Below are 21,902 nucleotides of genomic sequence, written 5' to 3'. Positions count from 1 at the left end.
AATAAGTTGAATTTCGTGTTTACGATGCGGAAGGGCCTTGGTTTAGGGGTTCATAGGTAGTTTATGGGTGTTAGTGTACTTTGTAACACTTTAGTTATGAGTTTAGTGTAACAGTTCTGTTGCCGTCAAACTCATAACTACTGGTCTCAGATTGCGGAACGGATTGTGTCGATATAGGCTGGAACGCAAGCATTTTAGCCTCACTGCACAACTTGTAATGGCAGCGCTATGGAAATCCCACGCAAAAACGTCATTTTTTTTAGTGCGGGACTGACGTTGTGTTACAGGCTAAAGTGCTTGCGGTACAGCTATACCGACAAGACTCGTAATGGCTGCGTTCTGGTTTTTACGCTGAAATGGCTGAAATGGCTAAACGCAAAACTTGTAATCTAGGTAAGTGTGTATAAATGACTACAGAATGCTCACCTTTAACTAGAAGGATCATACTAAAAGGCTTACTCCAATGTCACAATATAAATATACATACAGTCGTAAAAGGGACACTGGAGTAAAATTCCAGAACACTCAAACAAGGGATTAAACATGCTGCAAAGAAATCAAACTGGCACCATCTGCTGCATCCAGACCTTATTAATTCAGAAACAGCCTATCACAGACATCCCAACCTGCAAAAACTCATTTCAGGGAGGTGGCTTCACCCGCTACTGAGCCGCCCCCCCCCTCCCAGTTTTATATTGGACACCTTGAAACCCTAAATAAGATAGAGACTTATCATTAAAGTAAATTCCCACTAAAGTCACATTAAAAAAAAATGTAGCTTTATTGCGCAATCACATACAACAAACCTATTTTTCAGTGATCGTACGCTTGTTGAATGCTTAAAAATTTTAGAATACGAAGTTTAATTACGTGCAGTAAATAAGGTAGTATTTGTGTTTTTATTTAATTAGAATCAGTGGGGGCTTTTTGGTTACTGCATGCTTTAAGGGTTCTATAACGTCCCAGCAACTAAAGGCATTCCTTAAAAAAACACTTTTCTGGATTTGGGCCACATTGGATCATGGTACTTGGAGTTTCAGGGAGATTGCATTCCATTTGCTGGCATCAGGGAGTCACTATTACAATCAGGGAGACTCCATGAACTTCAGGGAGAGTTGGGATGTCTGCTATCAGTTAGAGCCTAGTATGATGATGTCCTGAGGTTACTGGACCATTGTCTTAAGGGTCATTCACAGATATACCTTCATTTCTAGTAACAATATTATTAGTGTAACTGACAGTTAGTCCGTTTAGATGTATTTATTAATATTTCCAACATTTTCTTTCTTATTTCAATACTTAGTGCACAAATAGGTAGGGGCTGTTGCATGCAGAACAAATGAGGTAGGAACTGTTGCAATGGGAAACCTATTATAATGCACTTGTTCCTCTTGCTAATGTAAAGAAGGTTTAAAGGGACATTAAACACTAAGGGCCAGATTATAAGTGGAGGGCTAGATATCGCTTTTATAAATGCGATATTTGTGCTCCACTGTGTAATACCAGCACACGCTAATGTTGCCAGCAATGTGAACGCGAGCACGCATTCCCATTGCTGGGAACCATTGCACTCATGAGAGCGCACTTCCATAGGCTCCAATGGGAGCCTCATTCCCGTCAGAGACGGCATCAGAACCTAAGCACAGCGAAGGGGGTATGTAGCACGAAGCGATGGCAGCAAATTTAAATATGCGAATCATGTCTTCTCAACATTGCTAAATGCTGACAGCATTCGCTGTGGGCATTTATCATTGCACAAGCATTTCCAGTAAAATGCTTTTGCAATGCCGCTCCCTGCTCACTGATGGCCAATGGGCCGCTAACAGGGGCTTTCAATCATCCTCAGGTGCTTGTCGGGTTAGTACGCAGGTGAAACAGTTTACTTTCAACTCATAATACAAGAGCAACCTGAAAAACCCAAAAAGCTTACTTCTAGCAGAATTAACACTCAAGTGGGAGCGTTAATTAGTGCTCCACTTGTAATCTCTTCCTATGGGTTTCATATCCCTTTACCTGCCAACTACACATGAAAAAACACAGTTTATATTTACAAAGCAAGTTCTCATATACAAGAGATTAAAGAACCATCTCTCTCTTGCCTAGATCAGTTGCAAACCCATAACTAATATTTATTTATATTACATTTCTAATTATCCTTACAGAGTTGTACAGTCTCTATTGAATTCTCACTCATATAATACCAGTATCTTATACCTCCTAAGTTTGTCTATAAATTACTCCTGAAGAAGGCACATCCCTAGGAGGGGGATTTCTACCACCTGCAGTTTTCTCCAGACTACAAATCACAGTCTCATCTAATGTATAGCTTTACCTACCGAGATATGCACTGCTAATTCCCTGAGGCAGTGGGCACTGGGCGAATCCCCTCCTTAGCTTTTACCTACATTCCAGGAGCTATAACCACAGGTACTCCCCTTCTGTTTTGTTTCCCTTCTCTTCATCCGCACCCCATAGAGGAATCAACAAATACTAACTTAATTGAGGAGTGAAGGATGGCACACAATGTGAAGAGAAAACCTAAACACCAAAAACACCCAAAGAAAACTTTGACAGATCACTTCCACAGTAAAATCAGGATCTATCAGATGATGACTCAAGAGGATCTTCTAGCTCCTATAGAAGGATTTCTAGAACTGAACCCATGCACACAGAGCGTTTTGCCTCCTTCCAAGCCTCCGTACTGGAGTCCATAAGGGCGTTATCAGACAAAATGGACACACACCACGCCGCTATCAAACAAGATCTTAAGCAATCGGTGAGCAAACTCAAAAGGGACATTGCTTCCTTGGGCGAGCGTACCGAGACGCTTGAGAGGAAACATGAAGATCTTAACACAGACCATGCCAACCTTCTGTCATATTCACAGAACTTAGCGGAACAAATCAGAATTCTTGAAACCAAGCTAGCGGACTTAGAAGACCGATCACGCCCCAATAATCACTGACTGCGTGGCATACCTGAGGAAGTAGGCAATGCAGACCTATCTAAATTTTATATGTGTCTGTTCAGAGCACTGATTGGCGCTGCTACAGAGCAGGAATTACACATGGACAGAGCCCACAGAGCCTTATGCCCACAAAATTCGGCATCAGATAGCCCACGACTCCACGAGATGTCATAATTAGCCTGCACTACTATACCATTTGGGAAAAAATTCTTAGAGCCTCTTTCATCAACAAATCTCTGACAGCACCATATGATGTAGTCCATATCTACTCAGATCTCTCCCCACACACTTTGGCTAAACGCAGACCATTCCAACAGTTCACACAGGCTCTCCGACGACACAACGTGATATGCAGATGGAGATTCCCAGTCAAGATTTTCTTCCAGCATGGAGATCGCTCCTATATAGTCTCGACACCAGAACAGGGGATGCAACTGCTTCAGACGCTGGAACTTTCTCAACCGCTAAATCCTAAGACACAGTCTTCTGAAAGTTCTACAGGCATTGACCCTACGGCCTCAGAGTGGCACCCTCTCCCAAAAAGACCTGATCAACAAGGCAAGAGAAAGGACCTCCTTCAACCAGGAATTCCCTCCTTACCGTTTTATGATCGCCACATAGTGTTTTGCTCATTGTCTATTTATGGGTTTGATAGGAGCTTACATACGGGTACTTATCTTACCCTTTGGACAGCTCACTAGCCCTATTTAACTCCATTGTATATTCTTCAACAACTGAATCAGTCATAGAGTTCTAAGAATCTCACCGGGACGTTATCGACTACTCTCTTCGATCAGATTCCAAAGGGGCTCACATACGGGTACACATCTTGCCCTCCTTTTTGCCTACCCTTGGTCCTATATGAGCACGTTACCATACCCACGCAGTACCTCAGACAGACTTAACACACTCTGCTCCCTACTATCCTTGAAAAGGATTCTGTTTACCCCTTTCCCTAATCTTATCATCTGAGGCCTGTAACAGATTTAATCACATGCATATCATGAATGAGCCTCCCACTGTTGGCTATTTTGTTTGAAAACTAAAATACATTTAACTGTTAATATGTTTTGATGTGTGACCCCGCAACCTCAACCCCATGATACACCTTACAATCTACCATACCGTGAGGAACCCTGCCCACCCACACTAGAGACCTAGTCAAACGATAAGCTAGAGTTCAGGTACATCGCTACATAGGGAAGTTATTACCACGGTAACCCCAACTCATAACACACGAAGCAGGCCCCTCGTAACCTAATATGCCTCTTAATCTTGGCATATACAGATTATTGGAGGATCCATTTCCTTCTCAAGTCCCCATGCTCTAGGTCTGTAAACCACCTGACAATTAGGCCAGCCCCTGATAACTTTACAGATCCTCCTTTTTTTTTGTTGAACATAATTAGCCTTTTACCTATCCTAGACTACATCGCATGCACTAATGCCATCTTAATTTTCCGTTATAGTCCTCCTCACATCTACTATCATGGTTGCCTTGCGGGGTCCATGCCCTCACCCTCTAACCTCTCTTCCTTTCAGATGCTACCTGTGAGAGGTGAGGTACGTGGGGGCTCTGAATTTGAAGTTCTATGTATAGTTTGTTTAAGGTTGATCATGATTATTTTTTTAACTATATGTAAGCTGATTGTAATGTTATTATGCCTGTTGTACCCTGACATATCATACAAACGTACTTACTCTAATACAGTTGGAATCTCTACATTCTAATCCTATACCCCTCTGCCCATTCAATACCCCCTCCTCTCCTCATTATGTACCCTCCAAACCCATCTAACTCCCTGGACATGAAACCTCTTCCATTTGGAGCTAGGAAGGGGACTAGTCCCCCTACCTTACTGACACTTATCATACCTTTAATACCCACATTTGTAAAACCACCACCTCACCATCTCCACTCACTGACAGCCCTATCTACCCTAGTCTACCATACATCGCCTTTTTCAGGACACTCTGCTCCAACCTCTGCCTCCACATTCTTCCCCTTCCCCTTTTATTTAGAGCGGCTTTTGACCGCTGACTCCCCTCTAATTCATAACTTTACATACCTCTTATAGTTATATTCACATATATTATGTTTCTCCTTAATCATTCTGATGTATTCAGTGCATAATCTCTAATAACCACCTGTCCATAATCTAGACACCTCTGCCCTTTCCCTTCCCTCTTCCCACACCCCCTTTTTTTTTTTCCTCTTTCTCCAACAGGATGGATACTTTACGCCTAGTGTCTATCAATACCCAAGGCCTCAATTCATGCGCAAAACGTAGCCTGCTTCTAAATTATTTACAGAAAACCAGGACGGATGTAGCCTTTATACAGGAGACACATTGGACATCCACTTCAGATACACCCCACACACTCAAAAGATACCCTTTAGTTATTGAAGCATCATTCTCCTCTAAGTCTAGAGGAGTGGCTATTCTAATTAGTAAAGACATTAGATATGACCCTATATATGCAGAATTTGACCCACAAGCCTGCTTCATTATCTTAATCTGCAAATTGAACAATAGCTTACTAACTCTAGTCAATATTTACGCCCCAATTCGAAACAAATTTGGTTCCTGAGATCCCTTCTCGGGGCTGTGTCTGCTGTGAAACAAGGTGAACTGATTCTGGGTGGTGACTTCAATCTCATCTGGGACTACTCTCTTGACAGACTGGGCCCAAGGGTATCCACTTCAGAGAGATCGACTCATTCCCTCTCTAGGGCATTCCAGAATCTCCTTAATCAATATGATCTATATGATTGTTGGAGATCCTTTCACCCACAAGATAGAGAATCCACCTTCTAATCATCCCCCCATAAATCATATACCCGCATTGACTACTTCACCAGTTCAAGAATGCTCGATCTGATTACGTATACCAAAATCTCTACTATCTCCTGGTCGGATCATGATGCACTTAATCTCTCGCTCAGCCCCACTACTACATATCCCCCCTAACATCCTGGCGACTCCCGAATTGGACGGTTACAGATCCTGTCCATAAAAAGTCAACCCAGGATTTAATAGACTTCCTGACCAATAATTATAATCTCCAAACCTCAACACAGACTCTGTGGGCATCGCTCAAAGCCTATCTTAGAGGACATTTTTTTAGCATAGAAGCTAAGGCCCGTAAGGAATGGGGAGCCCCTTTGTTGGTTCTCACTGCACAATTAAGAATATTGAAGGGGCAACTGAACTTAGCTTACTCTGCATCTGTTGCAGATGAAATAGCTAAAATCTCTAAACAGCTTCAAGACGTTGAGCACTACAGGGTACAGTCTATGTTAGAGAAGTTCAAGTGTATATTCTACTACCGTGGAAATAAAGCGTCTTCATTACTAGCAGCTAAATTATGTCATTGTGCAGGCACACTATAAGATTGCCTCCATTCAAACTTCTTGCAATAAGCAGGTATTCTCCCCCAGGGATATTGGAGAAACATTCAAATTATTTTATCCTTCTCTCTACAACTTAGAGCCTAGTCTGGACAGGAACCCACTGCCCCTTGAGGAAGTCCGCCTGTTTTTAGAAACATTACACCTACCCCAACTTCCACAAGAGTACTACTCTAACCTCATAACGCCAATATCGATTGAAGAGGTACAGAGGGCCATTAGAGTTTTGAAACTAGGGAAGCCCCCTGGCGCTGACGGCTTCACAGCCAGAATCTATAAGACATATCAACCTATCATCACCCCCATTTTATGTAGAATGTTTCAGGAAGTCATGCGCACAGGGTCCTTTGACAGCGAATTCTTAGAAGCCACAATAGTGATGATCTTAAAACCGGATAAACCCCCAGATAATTGTAGCAGCTACCGCCCCATTTCAACCTGGACACCAAGCTATACGCTAAAATAATGGCCAGCAGACTTGTCACAGTCATACCCTATTTGATCCATACTGACCAGGTGGGCTTTATTCCACATAGGGAGGGCCCAGATGCTAATAGGTGTATAGTAAATGTTTTCACCATTGCTTCTGCTGGAGAAGATCCATTCGTGGCCCTGTCTCTCAATGCCGAGAAGGCGTTTGACAGGGTCAGGTGGGGTTACCTGTGGGAAGTAATGAGAGCCTTTGATCTTCCTCTTGACTTTATACGAGCTACTCAAGTCCTCTACTCCACCCTGACCGCCAGAATTAAGGGGGTTGGTTTTCATTCCACCTCCTTTACCATAGCTAACGGCACCAGGCAGGGATGCCCCCTTTCTCCCCTCTTATTTGCTTTATCTATAGAACCAATAGCCCAAGCAATTAGAATGGACCCCCAAATATACAGTATCCCCACAGAAAATTCACAACACAAGATTTCCGTTTATGCCAACGATATTGCCTTATTCTTGAAGACCCCTGATGTCTCCATTCCTGCAGTCCTTCAGCTTCTTGATCAATTCGGATCAATGAGTTTTTATAAATTGAACCTCACCAAGACTGAAGCTCTACCTATTCATATATCATCCCCAAACTTAACACATCTACAGCGTGTCTTCCAATTCCATTGGAACTCCCAATGTATTAAAATACTAGGGACATTCTTGAGCCCAGACCCTACCATCACAATTGCCAAGAATTACTCAGAGAGACTCTCAGAATTCTAAAATCTTCTACTCTCTTGGGCTTATCGGGAGATATCGTGGTCTGGGAGAATAGCGGCGGTTAAGATGTCTTTTATCCCAAAACTTATCTACTTATTCAGATGCATTCCACATAACATCCCTAGGCCGATTCTTAATAAATTGCAGGGCCTTATTGCCGCCTACATTTGGAAAGATAAAAAACCAGAACCTCCAGACAAATATTACAGAGACCACTCTCACATGGGGGTTTAGCCATTCCTAATATCATCATTTATTATAACGCAGCCCATCTTGCTCATATCATGAGCTGGAATATATCAGAACGACCCCCTAGATGGCACGAATTGGAAGCTTCCCTAATCCCGCCAAGCTTGCAACTCTCTGACCTTATCTGGATACCCCAGCATGATAGGCAGAACTTACATACAACATCCCCTATACTTCAGGAGGCCCTTTCGGTTTTGGGATCATGCAATACATGCAGCTCCCCCCACTCATCACCTGCCCTCTCCTTAATAAGCGTCATATTCTGCCTACCTGACTCATGTAGATTACTGGCGAAACCTTCAGGTCAAATCAGTATCAGATCTATACCTCAATGACAGATGGCTGTCGCACCCGCAGTTATGCGCAATGCACTGCATCCCGGGCTGGTTACATTTTGAGACGTTCCATCTGAGCTCCTGGCTGAGGGCTTGGGATACCCTAAGCAAGGTCCACGTCAACTAACACTATGGGAAAGCAAATGGATACAGAGTTGTTCTCTTAAACACTCTTTGTCCTTCCATTACAGATTACTCCTCGAACCTCACATTCACCACAAGATACCCCAATATATAGCTTGGGAAAAAGAGATAGGTTTCACAGTCGATGCAGACACCTGGTTTCGACGATCAGTTACCACCAAAAAATGACTGCATTGCACCACCCTATGGGAACTACAGTATAAAATTTTGGTGCAATGGCACTTAGTCCCGGTTACATTACATAAAATCTATGGCACACACTCCCCATACTGCTGGCGAGGCTGCAATCAATTGGGCACAACCCTGCATGTGTGGTGGTCATGTCCGAGGATTCAGGCTGTCTGGAGAAAACTCTTTGACATGATCCACCAATTATCCTTGTCACCTCCTTACAAGCCAGAAATCTCTTTAATCCATATGAAGATCTCAAAGTTTCCTCTTCATGGCCACTAAGCTTGCTATTGCAAGAGCTTGGAAGAATAAGGACCCACCCCCCTTCTCGCAGATCTTAGCTATAATTGAATACCTCAGGAAGATGGAACTCTACTCCCATAAATCATTAGACAAATTAGACTTTTATTATACCACATGGGCACCCTGGCTGGACAAGTTTCCATATTGATAACTAAACCGTCCACAGAGAGGAAGGAAATAAAGAGAAATTTAATAAACTCCCTCCGTTTTTTTTTTCTCTCCCCCCCCTCCCCCCCAACTCACTCATCCCCCTCTTCCCCTCTCCACCCCTCATTATGCCAGACAGGTAGCCAATCTGTTTAAAATGAGACAATTTTTAAATGACACTGTATATCAACACAATATAATTTAGAATGAGACTCTATGTTATATCAAACCAGTTGTGAAGTGTATAAAATATTGTGGTATCCTCTCTTGTCGCTACAAACATGGATTTTCAGTATACACCCTTGTATATAACAAGCAGCATAGGATTTCAAGTGTCTGTATTCTTTCTCTGTTAGTAAATCGCACACCATTCAAATATTCAGTGTTGAGATGTAACCACGTAACCACATTGATGTTTTTCCAACCAATGTTCACAGTAATTTCCTTTTATATGCCTCATGTTTTGTATTCCGTACTATGTATTACTTTGTTACCACAAATAAAAAAAAATTTAAAAAAAATTACTCCTGAAGAACTATGAGAAAATAAAATGATACATGAACTGTCCTTTGTTAAAAAACTAAATCTACCTAAGATTAAAATCTCACAGGAAGTAGACGGTTGGTAAATATGCCTTTTGCAACACTGTACCAGTGGTTGGTGCCCTTACATAACACATTTCATTTGAACAACAACATGCAGATAACATCTTTGACTTTAAAGGGACAGTCAACACCAATATTTTTATTGTTTAAAAAGATAGATAACGACTTTACTACCCATTCCTCAGCTTTGCACAACCAACATTGTTATATTAATAAACTTTATAAATTAATTTCACTTACCTAACATTTCCCTCATCCAACTCTGCATTAACAACTTTCTCAATCTTGCAGTCCTCACCTCCTGTTTCTCAACCGCCTACCCTTTTAGATTGTAAGTTCCCATGGGAATAGGGCCCTCAATCCCTCCAGTATGTGTTTGTAAAATTAAAATTTTGTCTTGTCTCTTACACGTTTTATATAATTGTTTTATTTAAATGAATTGTACCCATTGACAGCGCTGTGGAGTATGTTGGCGCTTCATAAATAAAGTATAACAATAATACCCGCACCTGGGTATGCCTACTTTCTAGTGATTTTAAAAGTGTTTTCCTGGTCCCAGGGTTCTGTAATAGTGTCTATCTCCCCACCAAGCATTTACACTAGTGTTGTGTAAAGAAACCCCTTCTGCACATGACCCACTCTTTGTTTCACTTATCATTTGCCACCTTAATTAAATCCACTGGTACTTAATGGCAAACAGTCAAAGTGATAGCCAGAACCCAGCCAAAACACACAATCCCCATCAAATATTGCTCAAACATCCACAGTTCCATCCATAATACCTAATACCAAAACAAGGCCTCTTTTTCAGTGTTATCAATTTTGTTTATAGGCTTCCGATAAACCTTTTTCAACATTGGAAGAACCACAAAAATTAACGAAAACATTTTTGTCTTGGAAAAATATCAGATATCACAAAAGCCACCTATTTGATGCATGGAGAGCATTGAGTTTGGTAATCACAAGTCATTGGACCACAAGATATCAACCAAATATCAACAAAATGGACACAATGAATTTAACAGCCCATGGCACTTGATAAATGGCAAATCTGGCTTTTCGACATTTGTGAGTGTTATAAAGAGATTTGGAATAATTCTATAATCTTGCACATGTGCAATATGATCTGAAATGGCCACATATTCCATTTTAGATGTATTTATCAATACAAAGGGGCAGCTTTTTCACCGCCCCAATGGGGTCGTACACCCCTGTTTCCGCGAGAACCTTCAGGCTCGACAGAAACAGGAGTTAAGAAGCAGCGGTCTTAAGATCGCTGCTCCTTAACTCGTCCGCTGCTTTTGAGGCTGCGGACATCAATACACCTAATCTCATACAATCGGGTTGATTGATACCCTCTACTAGTGGCCGTGAATCTGCAGGGGGCAGCATTGCACAAGCAGTTTACCAGAACTGCTTGTGCAATGAAAAATGCAGACAGCATATGCTGTCTGCATTTATCGATTTCTGGTGGACATGATTGCTACAGCGGATCATATCCGCAAGACACTTGATAAATCGGCCCCCTAGTCTAGATTAGTGATAGCAAACCTTAGCACTCCAGATGTTTCAGAACTACATTTCCCATGATGCTCGACTAGCCTGCCGCATGCATAAGCATTTTGGGAAACGTAGTTCTGAAACATCTAGAGTGCCAAGATTCGCCATCACTGGTCTAGATCTATTAAACCTTGTCAATTAGTGGTTTCACGATTAATAGTATGAGAACTGTTGAAATCCTGATATAGTAGATTATATAAATTGTGGTCACTTTATTCTTATTGAAAATAATTTCCTATGGCATTCTTTATGATTGTAACGCTTCTGCAACTTGATATTTATTTAGAGGTTGATAAAAAGTAAATATATGTTGTAGGAGCGCAACTGCAGAACAACTGTAAATGTTTGTTTGTTTCACTAGGCTAATGAATCCTTATTATAGAATGGAACCAATAGAAGCCTTAAGTGAGGAATTGATTTGAATCTGGTAATCACAAGTCTCTAATAGAAGAAACAATCGCCTAGATTTAGAGTTCTGCGTTAGCCGTCAAAACCAGCGTTAAGGGGTCCTAACGCTGCTTTTGGCCGTCCGCTGGTATTTAGAGTCAGTCAGGAAAGGGTCTAATGCTCACTTTCCAGTCGCAACTTTTCAATACAGCAGTCTTGGCTGAAGTGAGCGTTAGAACTCTAACGAAAAAACTCCAGCCGCAGAAAAAAGTCAGGCGTTAAGAGCTTTATGGGCTAACGCTGGTTCATAAAGCTCTTAACTACTGTGCTATAAAGTACACTAACACCCATAAACTACCTATGTACCCCTAAACCGAGGCCCCCCCCACATCGCCGCCACTATAATAAAAAAATGTAACCCCTAACCTGCCGACTGCACACCGCCGCCACCTACATTATCCCTATGTACCCCTATTCTGCTGCCCCTAATATCGCCGACACCTACATAATATTTATTAACCCCTAATCTGCCCCCCAACGTCGCCGCTACCTTACCTACACTTATTAACCCCTAATCTGCCGACCGGACCTCGCCGCTACTCTAATAAATGTATTAACCCCTAAAGCTAAGTCTAACCCTAACACTAACACCCCCCCTAAGTTAAATATAATTTTTAGCTAACTAAATAAACTCTTATTAAATAAATTATTCCTATTTAAAGCTAAATACTTACCTGTAAAATAAACCCTAATATAGCTACAATATAACGAATAATTATATTGTAGCTATTTTAGGATTTATATTTATTTTACAGGCAACTTTGTATTTATTTTAACTAGGTCCAATAGCTATTAAATAGTTATTAACTATTTAATAGCTACCTAGTTAAAATAATTACAAAATTACCTGTAAAATAAATCCTAATCTAAGTTACAAGTGTTAAACCTAACACTAACCTAACCTAATAAATAAATTAACTAAACTACCTACAATTACCTACAATTAAATCAACTAAACTAAATTACAAAAAAAACAAAACACTAAATTACAAAAAATAAAAAAAGAATACAAGAATTTTAAACTAATTACACCTACTCTAAGCCCCCTAAAAAAAATAACAAAGCCCCCCAAAATAAAAAAAATGCCCTACCCTATTCTAAAATAAAAAGTTACCAGCTCTATTACCTTACCAGCCCTTAAAAGGGCCTTTTGCGGGGCATGCCCCAAAGAAAACAGCTCTTTTGCCTGTAAAAAAAACATACAATACCCCCCCAACATTACAACCCACCACCCACATACCCCTAATCTAACCCACCCAAACCCCCCTTAAAAAACCTAACACTAAGCCCCTGAAGATCTTCCTATCTTATCTTCACCCAGCCGGGTATCACCGATCCATCCAGAAGAGGGTCCGAAGTCTTCATCCTATCCGGGCAGAAGAGCTCCTCCAGAGGGTCCGAAGTCTTCATCCTATCCGGGCAGAAGAGGACATCCGGACCGGCAGACATCATCCAGGCGGCATCTTCTATCTTCTTCCATCCGGCGCGGAGCGGGACCATCTTGAAGCAGCCGACGCGGAGCCATACTTCTTCACCGACGTCCTAAATCCGAATGAAGGTTCCTTTAAATGACGTCATCCAAGATGGCGTCCCTCAAATTCCGATTGGCTGATCAGCCAATCGGAATTAAGGTAGGAAAAATCTGATTGAATCAGCCAATCAGATTGAGCTCGCATTCTATTGGCTGATCGGAACAGCCAATAGAATGTGAGCTCAATCTGATTGGCTGATTGGATCAGCCAATCGGATTGAACTTTAATCTGATTGGCTGATTCAATCAGCCAATCAGATTTTTCCTACCTTAATTCCGATTGGCTGATAGAATCCAATCCTTGGATGATGTCATTTAAAGGAACCTTTATTCGTCGTTAGTCCGTCGGTGAAGAAGGATGGCTCCGCGTCGGCTGCTTCAAGATGGTCCCGCTCCACGCTGGATGGAAGAAGATAGAAGATGCCGTCTGGATGAAGATGTCTGCCGGTCCGGATGTCCTCTTCTGCCCGGATAGGATGAAGACTTCGGACCCTCTGGAGGAGCTCTTCTGCCCGGATAGGATGAAGACTTCGGACCCTCTTCTGGACAGATCGGTGATACCCAGCTGAGTGAAGATAAGGTAGGAAGATTTTCAGGGGCTTAGTGTTAGGTTTTTTAAGGGGGGGTTTGGGTGGGTTAATAGAGCTGGTAACTTTTTATTTTAGAATAGGGTAGGGCATTTTTTTATTTTGGGGGGCTTTGTTATTTTTTTAGGGGGCTTAGAGTAGGTGTAATTAGTTTAAAATTCTTGTATTCTTTTTTTATTTTTTGTAATTTAGTGTTTATTTTTTTGTAATTTAGTTTAGTTGATTTAATTGTAGGTAATTGTAGGTAGTTTAGTGAATTAATTTATTGATAGTGTAGTGTTAGGTTTAATTGTAACTTAGGTTAGGATTTATTTTACAGGTAATTTTGTAATTATTTTAACTAGGTAACTATTAAATAGTTAATAACTATTTAATAGCTATTGTGCCTAGTTAAAATAAATACAAAGTTGCCTGTAAAATAAATATAAATCCTAAAATAGCTACAATATAATTATTTGTTATATTGTAGCTATATTAGGGTTTATTTTACAGGTAAGTATTTAGCTTTAAATAGGAATAATTTATTTAATAAGAGTTCATTTATTTCGTTAGATAAAAATTATATTTAACTTAGGGGGGTGTTAGTGTTAGGGTTAGACTTAGCTTTAGGGGTTAATACATTTATTAGAGTAGCGGCGAGGTCCGGTCGGCAGATTAGGGGTTAATAAGTGTAGGTAAGGTAGCGGCGACGTTGGGGGGGCAGATTAGGGGTTAATAAATATAATATAGGTGTCGGCGATGTTAGGGACAGCAGATTAGGGGTACATAGGTATAATGTAATGTACGGAGCGGCAGATTAGGGGTTAATAATAAAATGCAGGTGTCAGCGATAGCGGGGGCGGCAAATTAGGGGTTAATAAGTGTAAGGTTAGGGGTGTTTAGACTCGGGGTTCATGTTAGGGTGTTAGGTGCAGACTTAGGAAGTTATTCCCCATAGGAAACAATGGGGCTGCGTTAGGAGCTGAACGCTGCTTTTTTGCAGGTGTTAGGTTTTTTTTAGCTCAAACTGCCCCATTGTTTCCTATGGGGATATCGTGCACGAGTACGTTTTTCAAGCTGGCCGCTACCGTAAGCAACGCTGGTATTTAGAGTTGAAGTGGCGGTAAATTATGCTCTACGCTCCCTTTTTGGAGCCTATCGCAGCCCTTCAGAGAACTTTAAATACCAGTGTTATTTAAAAGGTGCGGGGGGGGGAAAAAACACGCGTAGCTAACGCACCCCTTTGGCCGCAAAACTCTAAGTCTAGTCGAATGTAACTAGTTTCAGTGATATCCAAGACACACAGGCAAATGGATACAATCGAGTAATGTGACAGCGGCTTGAATTTACAGACAATATTGAGTAAGTTCAATCTATGGATATTTGAAGAAAGTACCTTTCCAACTTATGTGTGAAGTGCTGTGTGAGTATCGAAGGAATCGTTAGTATACGTTACAGGTGACGTCACAAGAGGGTGTGGCTTAACTCCGGTCCCTCCAATGTAGCAGCACTTAGGGTAGGTAGATTCCTCACTTTAGTAGACAGGAGTTGAATGAAGTGGAAGTAGGCAGTGAGTAGAATCCACTTCCAGTCAGGAGAAGGCGTATAAACAATCCAGATAAGAATAATATATATATAACTCTACCATAAAGATGGAGGTGGAAACTCCTGGTGATTTTCAGATAACCTTCTTGAATGAACAGCAAGTACTCAGAAGAAGTAATGACTCTGGATATTAAGATTCCCAGAGCAGCTCAGTGTGCTAGGCGTACCAAACAAAATTACTAAGCACCTGTGTTAGAGTGAAAGGAGGATATGAAGGCAAGGTGGGGGGTTTAGGAGAATGATTGACAGATAGGGGAATGACTGACAGTCTACCTGACAATGATTTTAGAAAAAAAAAATATCGCTAAATCAGAAAACAAGGTTTTCTCAAAGATTTAAAAAAACTAAAACTTTTTAAAACTTTTTTAAAATATTAAACGTTAAAAAAGCATACCAGTCATGTCTATGTACACATGGCATTTATATTGTTTGACACACCACAAACGACAGAGTATCCAATAACAAACATTTTCAGTATAAGTGGCAATACAACAAGGAAATGCAGCTATTTCAAATGACAAAATAAAGGTAAAGGAGATTTACGTAATTCTTTAATGCTTATCCACTTAAAGATGATGAATTTTTACAGTACAGTTTCCCTTTACTTTCTGCGACTAAATCATGGTTCTCTATTGCAATTGTATTTCTTAGATGGACTTTTCAAATGTTTGCTTAAAGGGACACTGAACCCAATTTTTTTCTTCTCGTGATTCAGATAGAGCATGCAATTTTAAGCAACTTTCTAATTTACTCCTATTATGAATTTTTCTTCGTTCTCTTGCTATCTTTATCTGAAAAAGAAGGAATCTAAGCTTTTATTTTTGGTTCAGTACTCTGGATAGCACTTTTTTTATTGGTGGATGAATTTATCGACCAATCAGCAAGGACAACCCAGGTTGTTCACCAAAAATGGGCCGGCATCTAAACTTACATTCTTGCATTTCAAATAAAGATACAAAAAAAAAATAGATAATAGGAGAAAATTTGAAAGTTGCTTAAAATTTCATGCTCTATCTGAATCACGAAAGAACATTTTTGGGTTCAGTGTACCCAGTAAACTATGGGAACTTACCTTTGATATCTGCAACTTTTGTAGAGCCAATTTACTCTTTGCAGGATCTGGGATGTTATTCCACCATTTTTTCTTAAAACTAAAAATATAAACAGAGAGATAAATGATACATGATATGAAAAGGATTTAAATTAAATAATACAAATATCAAGAGAAATATATGTGCATTGAAATAATAATAATACAACTAAAATATGAGTTATTTATGTTTTTTATTAATCTAATATATATATGTGTGTGTTATTATTTTACCTGTGCTCTAGTTAAGATAAAGAGGCCTATTTAACAATGGTCTTGCGGACCTGATCCGACAGTGCGGATCAGGTCCGCAAGACCTCGCTGAATGCGGACAGCAATACGCTCTCCGTATTCAACATTGCACCAGCAGCTCACAAGAGCTTCTGGTACAACGCCGCCCCCTGCAGATTCGCGGCTAATGGGCCGCCAGCAGGGAGGTGTCAATCAACCCGATTGTGGCGATTCGTCTCCGCCTGCTCAGAGCAGGCGGACAGGGTTATGGAGCAGCGGTCTTCAGACTCGCCAGAAACATGGGCCCACAACCACAAGCTCCATACTGAGCTTGATAAATGGGCCTCATAATGAATATCTGGCCTGTTCAGGGTCCTGAGAACTGGAGTTGAGAAACACTGATTTAAAGGAACATTGCTGTGTAAGTACAGCCGGAAGAAGCAGGTGGGGGGATCGGCGATCCAGCGTTTCAGGAGAAGAAGGTAAGTATTTGTAAAATCCGGTGCAATGTAAACTTTCATGAATTTTAATCGTTTTTTCTAAAAACCGGGCACGTTATCATAAAAGTTGACATTCACTTTAAGCAGTTTTTCTTCAACTACTGTCAGTTGCATGTAAAAAAAAATCAGCTTTACTTTACTGTGATCTAATGAGATTTCACTTAAAACTTGTAAGATGTGGACATAACATAACTGTGCCTAAACATGCAAGGTGCATGCTACCTTGCAAGTCCTGGGACTAGCATCCTGATTGGCTAAATCGCTTTACAATGTGTTGTGGCTACTGAGGACATTTTACATAGAGATGGTCATGTGATATTTTCTAGTCAGCTTTTTACAGATGTGCTGCATCCCTTTCAAGTGCTTCAACATTTGGGTAACATGTCCCTTTAAGCAAGAGATCATTTTCAAGTTCATGTGTAGTACAGAGCTAAATGTTCCCATTTCAGATAGGATTTCATAGACGAGATTAAACAGACTTTCAAGTCAAACTACGTCCCCTAGTTTCTCAAACAGCTTTGGCAATGATTTGAAAGGCAGCTATAAACATGTTAATAAACAGTTTATTTCAAACATAGTCATAAATGACTTTCTGTTTTGCTTGGTAAAATCGATCGGGTTGAATTGTGGCGATTCCTCTCTTCCTTCTCAGAGCAGGCGGACAGGGTTACAGAGCTTGATAAATGGGCCTCATAATGAATATCTGGCCTGTTAAGGGTCCTGAGAACTGGAGTTGAGAAACACTGATTTAAAGCGACATATCATCCAACATGTTTTATGGTGTATATCTGTGTTTTTTTTTTTCATTTGAAACTAAGATCAGCACACTTTTTGAGCAGTTACCATTCAGCTACTCTTTTTTCCTTTCACCAGCACATGATAGATGCATGCTCCTGATTGGATGCTGAAAGTTCCTTTAAAATGGGAAGGGATGTGGCTATAGAGGAAATAGTGACATAAAGGGCTCGATTTATCAATCGATGGCAGACAGGGACATACATATGCGCCCCTGTCCGCTACAGCTTGCCTCTGGCGGGCTGAATTTTACGGCCGGACTTGAGCATTGCACAAGAGCTCTATTTTGTGCTGTTGTGCAACGCCGCTCCCACAGCCAATCATGTGTGGACAGGAGCTGTCAATCTCCCTGTTCGGACGAGACCGTGAAGATTAAAATTCTCTACCTAAGAGGTGGAAAAAAGTTAGGGAAGCAGGGGACTGATGAACGCTACTTCATAAATATGGGCTGCAGGTTCTCTTGTGAGAACCTGCAGCTGAAGTAGAAAATAGGCAAGCGAAGCCTTTGATAAATCGACCCCAAAATGTTCATATGAAATTTTCTAGTCCATTTTTAGAGATGTGGTGCATTATTTTAAGTGATTTAGCTTATGGGTAACAGTTGCCTTTAAAGAGACATAATACCCATAATGCTAAATTACTTGAAAGTGATGCCGCATAGCTAAAAACAAACTGACAAGAAAATGTCACCTATACATTTCCATGTAAAAAAGGAAGATATTTTACCTCAAAATTTCTTAATTTTACTACAATTAAAGTGAATGTCAACTTTCATGATAAAGTGCCCGGTTTTTAAAAAACTATTAAAAACAGGGGCACTTTCATTGATGAAAGTTTACATTGTAGCGGATTTTACAAATACTTGCCTTCTCCTGAAATGCCGGATCGCCCATCCCCCGCCTGCAGGTCCTCTGTACTTCGTCAGCAATGACGAAACCGTCTTCCTCCAATCACGGCTTCCCCCCAGGAGCGTCCATATGGTGAGGCCACGTCATGATTGGAGGAAGCCAGTTTCGTCATTGCTGTGTAAGTACAGCAGGAAGAAGTAGGTGGGGGGATCGGCGATCCAGCGTTTCAGGAGAAGAAGGTAAGTATTTGTAAAATCCGGTGCAATGTAAACTTTCATGAATTTTAATAGTTTTTTTTTTTTAAAACCGGGCACTTTATCATAAAAGTTGAAATTCACTTTAAGCAGTTTTTCTTCAACTACTGTCAGTTGCATGTAAAAAAAAATCAGCTTTACTTTACTGTGATCTAATGAGATTTCACTTAAAACTTGTAAGATGTGGATATAACATAACTGTGCCTAAACATGCAAGGTGCATGCTACCTTGCAAGTCCTAGCATCCTGATTGGCTAAATCTCTTTACAATGTGTTGTGGCTACTGAGGACATTTTACATAGAGATGGTCATGTGATATTTTCTAGTCAGCTTTTTACAGATATGCTGAATCCCTTTCAAGTGCTTCAACATTTGGATAACATGTCCCTTTAAGCAAGAGATCATTTTCAAGTTCATGTGTAGTACAAAGCTAAATGTTCCCATTTCAGATAGGATTTCATAGACGAGATTAAACAGACTTTCAAGTCAAACTACATCCCCTAGTTTCTCAAACAGCTTTGGCAATGATTTGAAAGGCAGCTATAAACATGTTAATAAACAGTTTATTTCAAACATAGTCATAAATGACTTTCTGTTTTGCTTGGTATTTGACACCTCTAGACCTCCAAAAATGTGATGATGTCACTAGGGAAATTATTATTATAAGTCCAATAGTCTTTATCAGAATGTCATTTTCTTGTTATAATATTCGTTTCTTAAAGGGATCTTAAACCCAAACATTTCCTTTCATGTTTCAAATAGAGAGTACAATTTTAAACAACATTCCAATTTACTTCTATTATCTAATTTCCTTTATTCTTTCGATATCCTTTGTTGAAGTAATGGCAATGCACATGTGTGAGCCAATCACATTAGGCATCTATGTGCAGCCACCATTCAGCAGCGACTGAGCCTATCTAGATATGCTTTTTAGCAAAGGATATCAAAAGAATGAAGAAAATTAGATGACATAAGTAAATTAGAAAGTTGTTTAAAATTGCATGCTCTTTCTAAATCATGAAAGAAAAAAATATGGGTTTCATGTCCCTTTAAGCTGACTTACACTGTGAGGTGCCTTTGTTTGCTTTTCAAAAAAACAGTAAAGGCAGAATAATATTTTAATAATTCAAATAGAGCATGCAATTTTAAACAACTTTCCAATTTACTTTTATTATTTAATTTGCTTTGTTCTTTTTGTATTCTTTGTTGACTGCACATATATGCTCACCTGGTGTGTTCAGCTAGCTCCTGGTAATGCATTGCTGCTTCTTTAACAAAGGATACCAGAAGAATTAAAGGGACAGTCTACCCTAAAACTTTTATGGTTTAAAAAGATAGATAATCCCTTTATTACCTATTCCCCAGTTTTGCATAACCAACACAGTTATATTGATATACTTTTACATCTGTGATTACCTTGTAGCTAAGTCTCTGCAGACTGCCCCTTATCTCAGTGCTATTTAAAACTTGCATTTTAGTCAATTAGTTCTGCTTCATAAATAATTCCATGGGAGTGAGCACAATATGATCTATATGGCACACATGAACTAGCAATGTCTTGCTCTGAGAAGCTGATAAAATGCACTTAGATAAGAGGTGCCCTACAAAGGCTTATAAACAGAGATTTAGAGGTTTAAAGGTTATAAAGTATATTAATATAAGCTGTGAAATGGGTAGTAAAGGTATTATCTATCTTTTTTAAACAATAAACAAATCAAGAATACTGTCCCTTTAAATAACAATTCAATGCAGTAGAAATACATAATTAAAAAGTACATAATAAAAAGACAATGCAATAGCACTTTCTCTGAATTTCAAATAAGCAGTACATTTTCTCTGACAAAATTTATTTTCCAATTTTCCAGCCCTCTGTATCATGTGACATACATCAGCCAATCACAGACTAGTATACATATACCCTGTTAGCTTGCGCACATGCTCAGTAGGATCTGGTTCCCCAGAAAGTGTGAAAATAAAAAGACTGTGCAAAATTTGATAATGAAAGTAAATTGGAAAGTGTCTTAAAACTGTAGGCTCTTTCTGAATCATTAAAGTTTTTATTTTGACTTGATTGTCCCTTTAAGCAAATTAAATAAAAAAAAAACACAGAAACTGCAGCTACAGCTTTATAAATGGTGCCCATAGTGTTCAAGGCACGTACAAACTCCTAAGCCTACCTCAGTATGCTCTCAAAAAAACAAGTATACATTTGATAACAGAAGTAAATTAGTAAAATAACTGTATTATAATTTCATTATTTATTTTGCCCCATTTTCATGTAATTTTACTCTTAAAATTGAGGGGTTTATAATTCTTAGAAATTCATATACACGCACAGAATTCTCAAGTCTAACCCTGCTACCTATATTTCCCTATTTGTCCTCAGCAAGGTAGGAATATATAAAGAAACTGCAAAACAGTGCAGGTTTTTACCAACATAAGGAATTAAACCATTTATTCTATCATACATGCTTACCTAACAACATTAATCTATTTACCTTGCAATTTAATCCATCAATAAACACTTAACACCATAGATTAAAGAAAATGCCTTACATGGCTTCTTTTCTGAACCAAGTGATGAGGCAAAATAACGTAATTAACTTATTAGGGGCTAGATTACAAGTGGAGCTCAACATATCGCTTACGCGCAAGCGATATTAGTGCTCCACTTTGTAATACCAGAACACGCTAATGGTATTCATTGTTGAAAGTTAAACCTAGATAGGCTCAAACTGTTTTTTAAATATTTTTTCTCACTCTGATTACCTTGTTTCTAAGCCTCTGCAGACTGCCCCCTTATCTCAGTTCTTTTGACAGACTTTATTATTATTATCGGTTATTTGTAGAGCGCCAACAGATTCCACAGCGCTATAAACATAGGCGGTATACAAGGTAGCAATTATAGGGATCAAATGGGTAGAGGGTCCTGCCGAGAGTT

At 39.8% G+C, this 21,902-nt stretch overlaps 1 protein-coding gene across 2 annotated transcripts in view; it reads right to left on the bottom strand.

The window, feature by feature from the left end:
• The window catches only part of LOC128641805 (uncharacterized), a 216,811-nt gene that overhangs the window by 44,811 nt on the left and 150,098 nt on the right, over positions 1-21,902 (bottom strand). For both annotated transcript variants that reach the window (XM_053694344.1, XM_053694345.1), the window contains one exon: positions 16,316-16,394. In XM_053694344.1, coding sequence (XP_053550319.1) covers positions 16,316-16,394 — 79 coding nt within the window. The remainder of the gene's footprint in view (positions 1-16,315; positions 16,395-21,902) is intronic.

This window comes from Bombina bombina, chromosome 11, assembly GCF_027579735.1.
Source record: "Bombina bombina isolate aBomBom1 chromosome 11, aBomBom1.pri, whole genome shotgun sequence".
Taxonomy (NCBI): domain Eukaryota; kingdom Metazoa; phylum Chordata; class Amphibia; order Anura; family Bombinatoridae; genus Bombina; species Bombina bombina.
The sequence above is the reverse complement of the archived record's forward strand: the minus strand, read 5'-3'. Positions and strand labels throughout refer to the sequence as shown.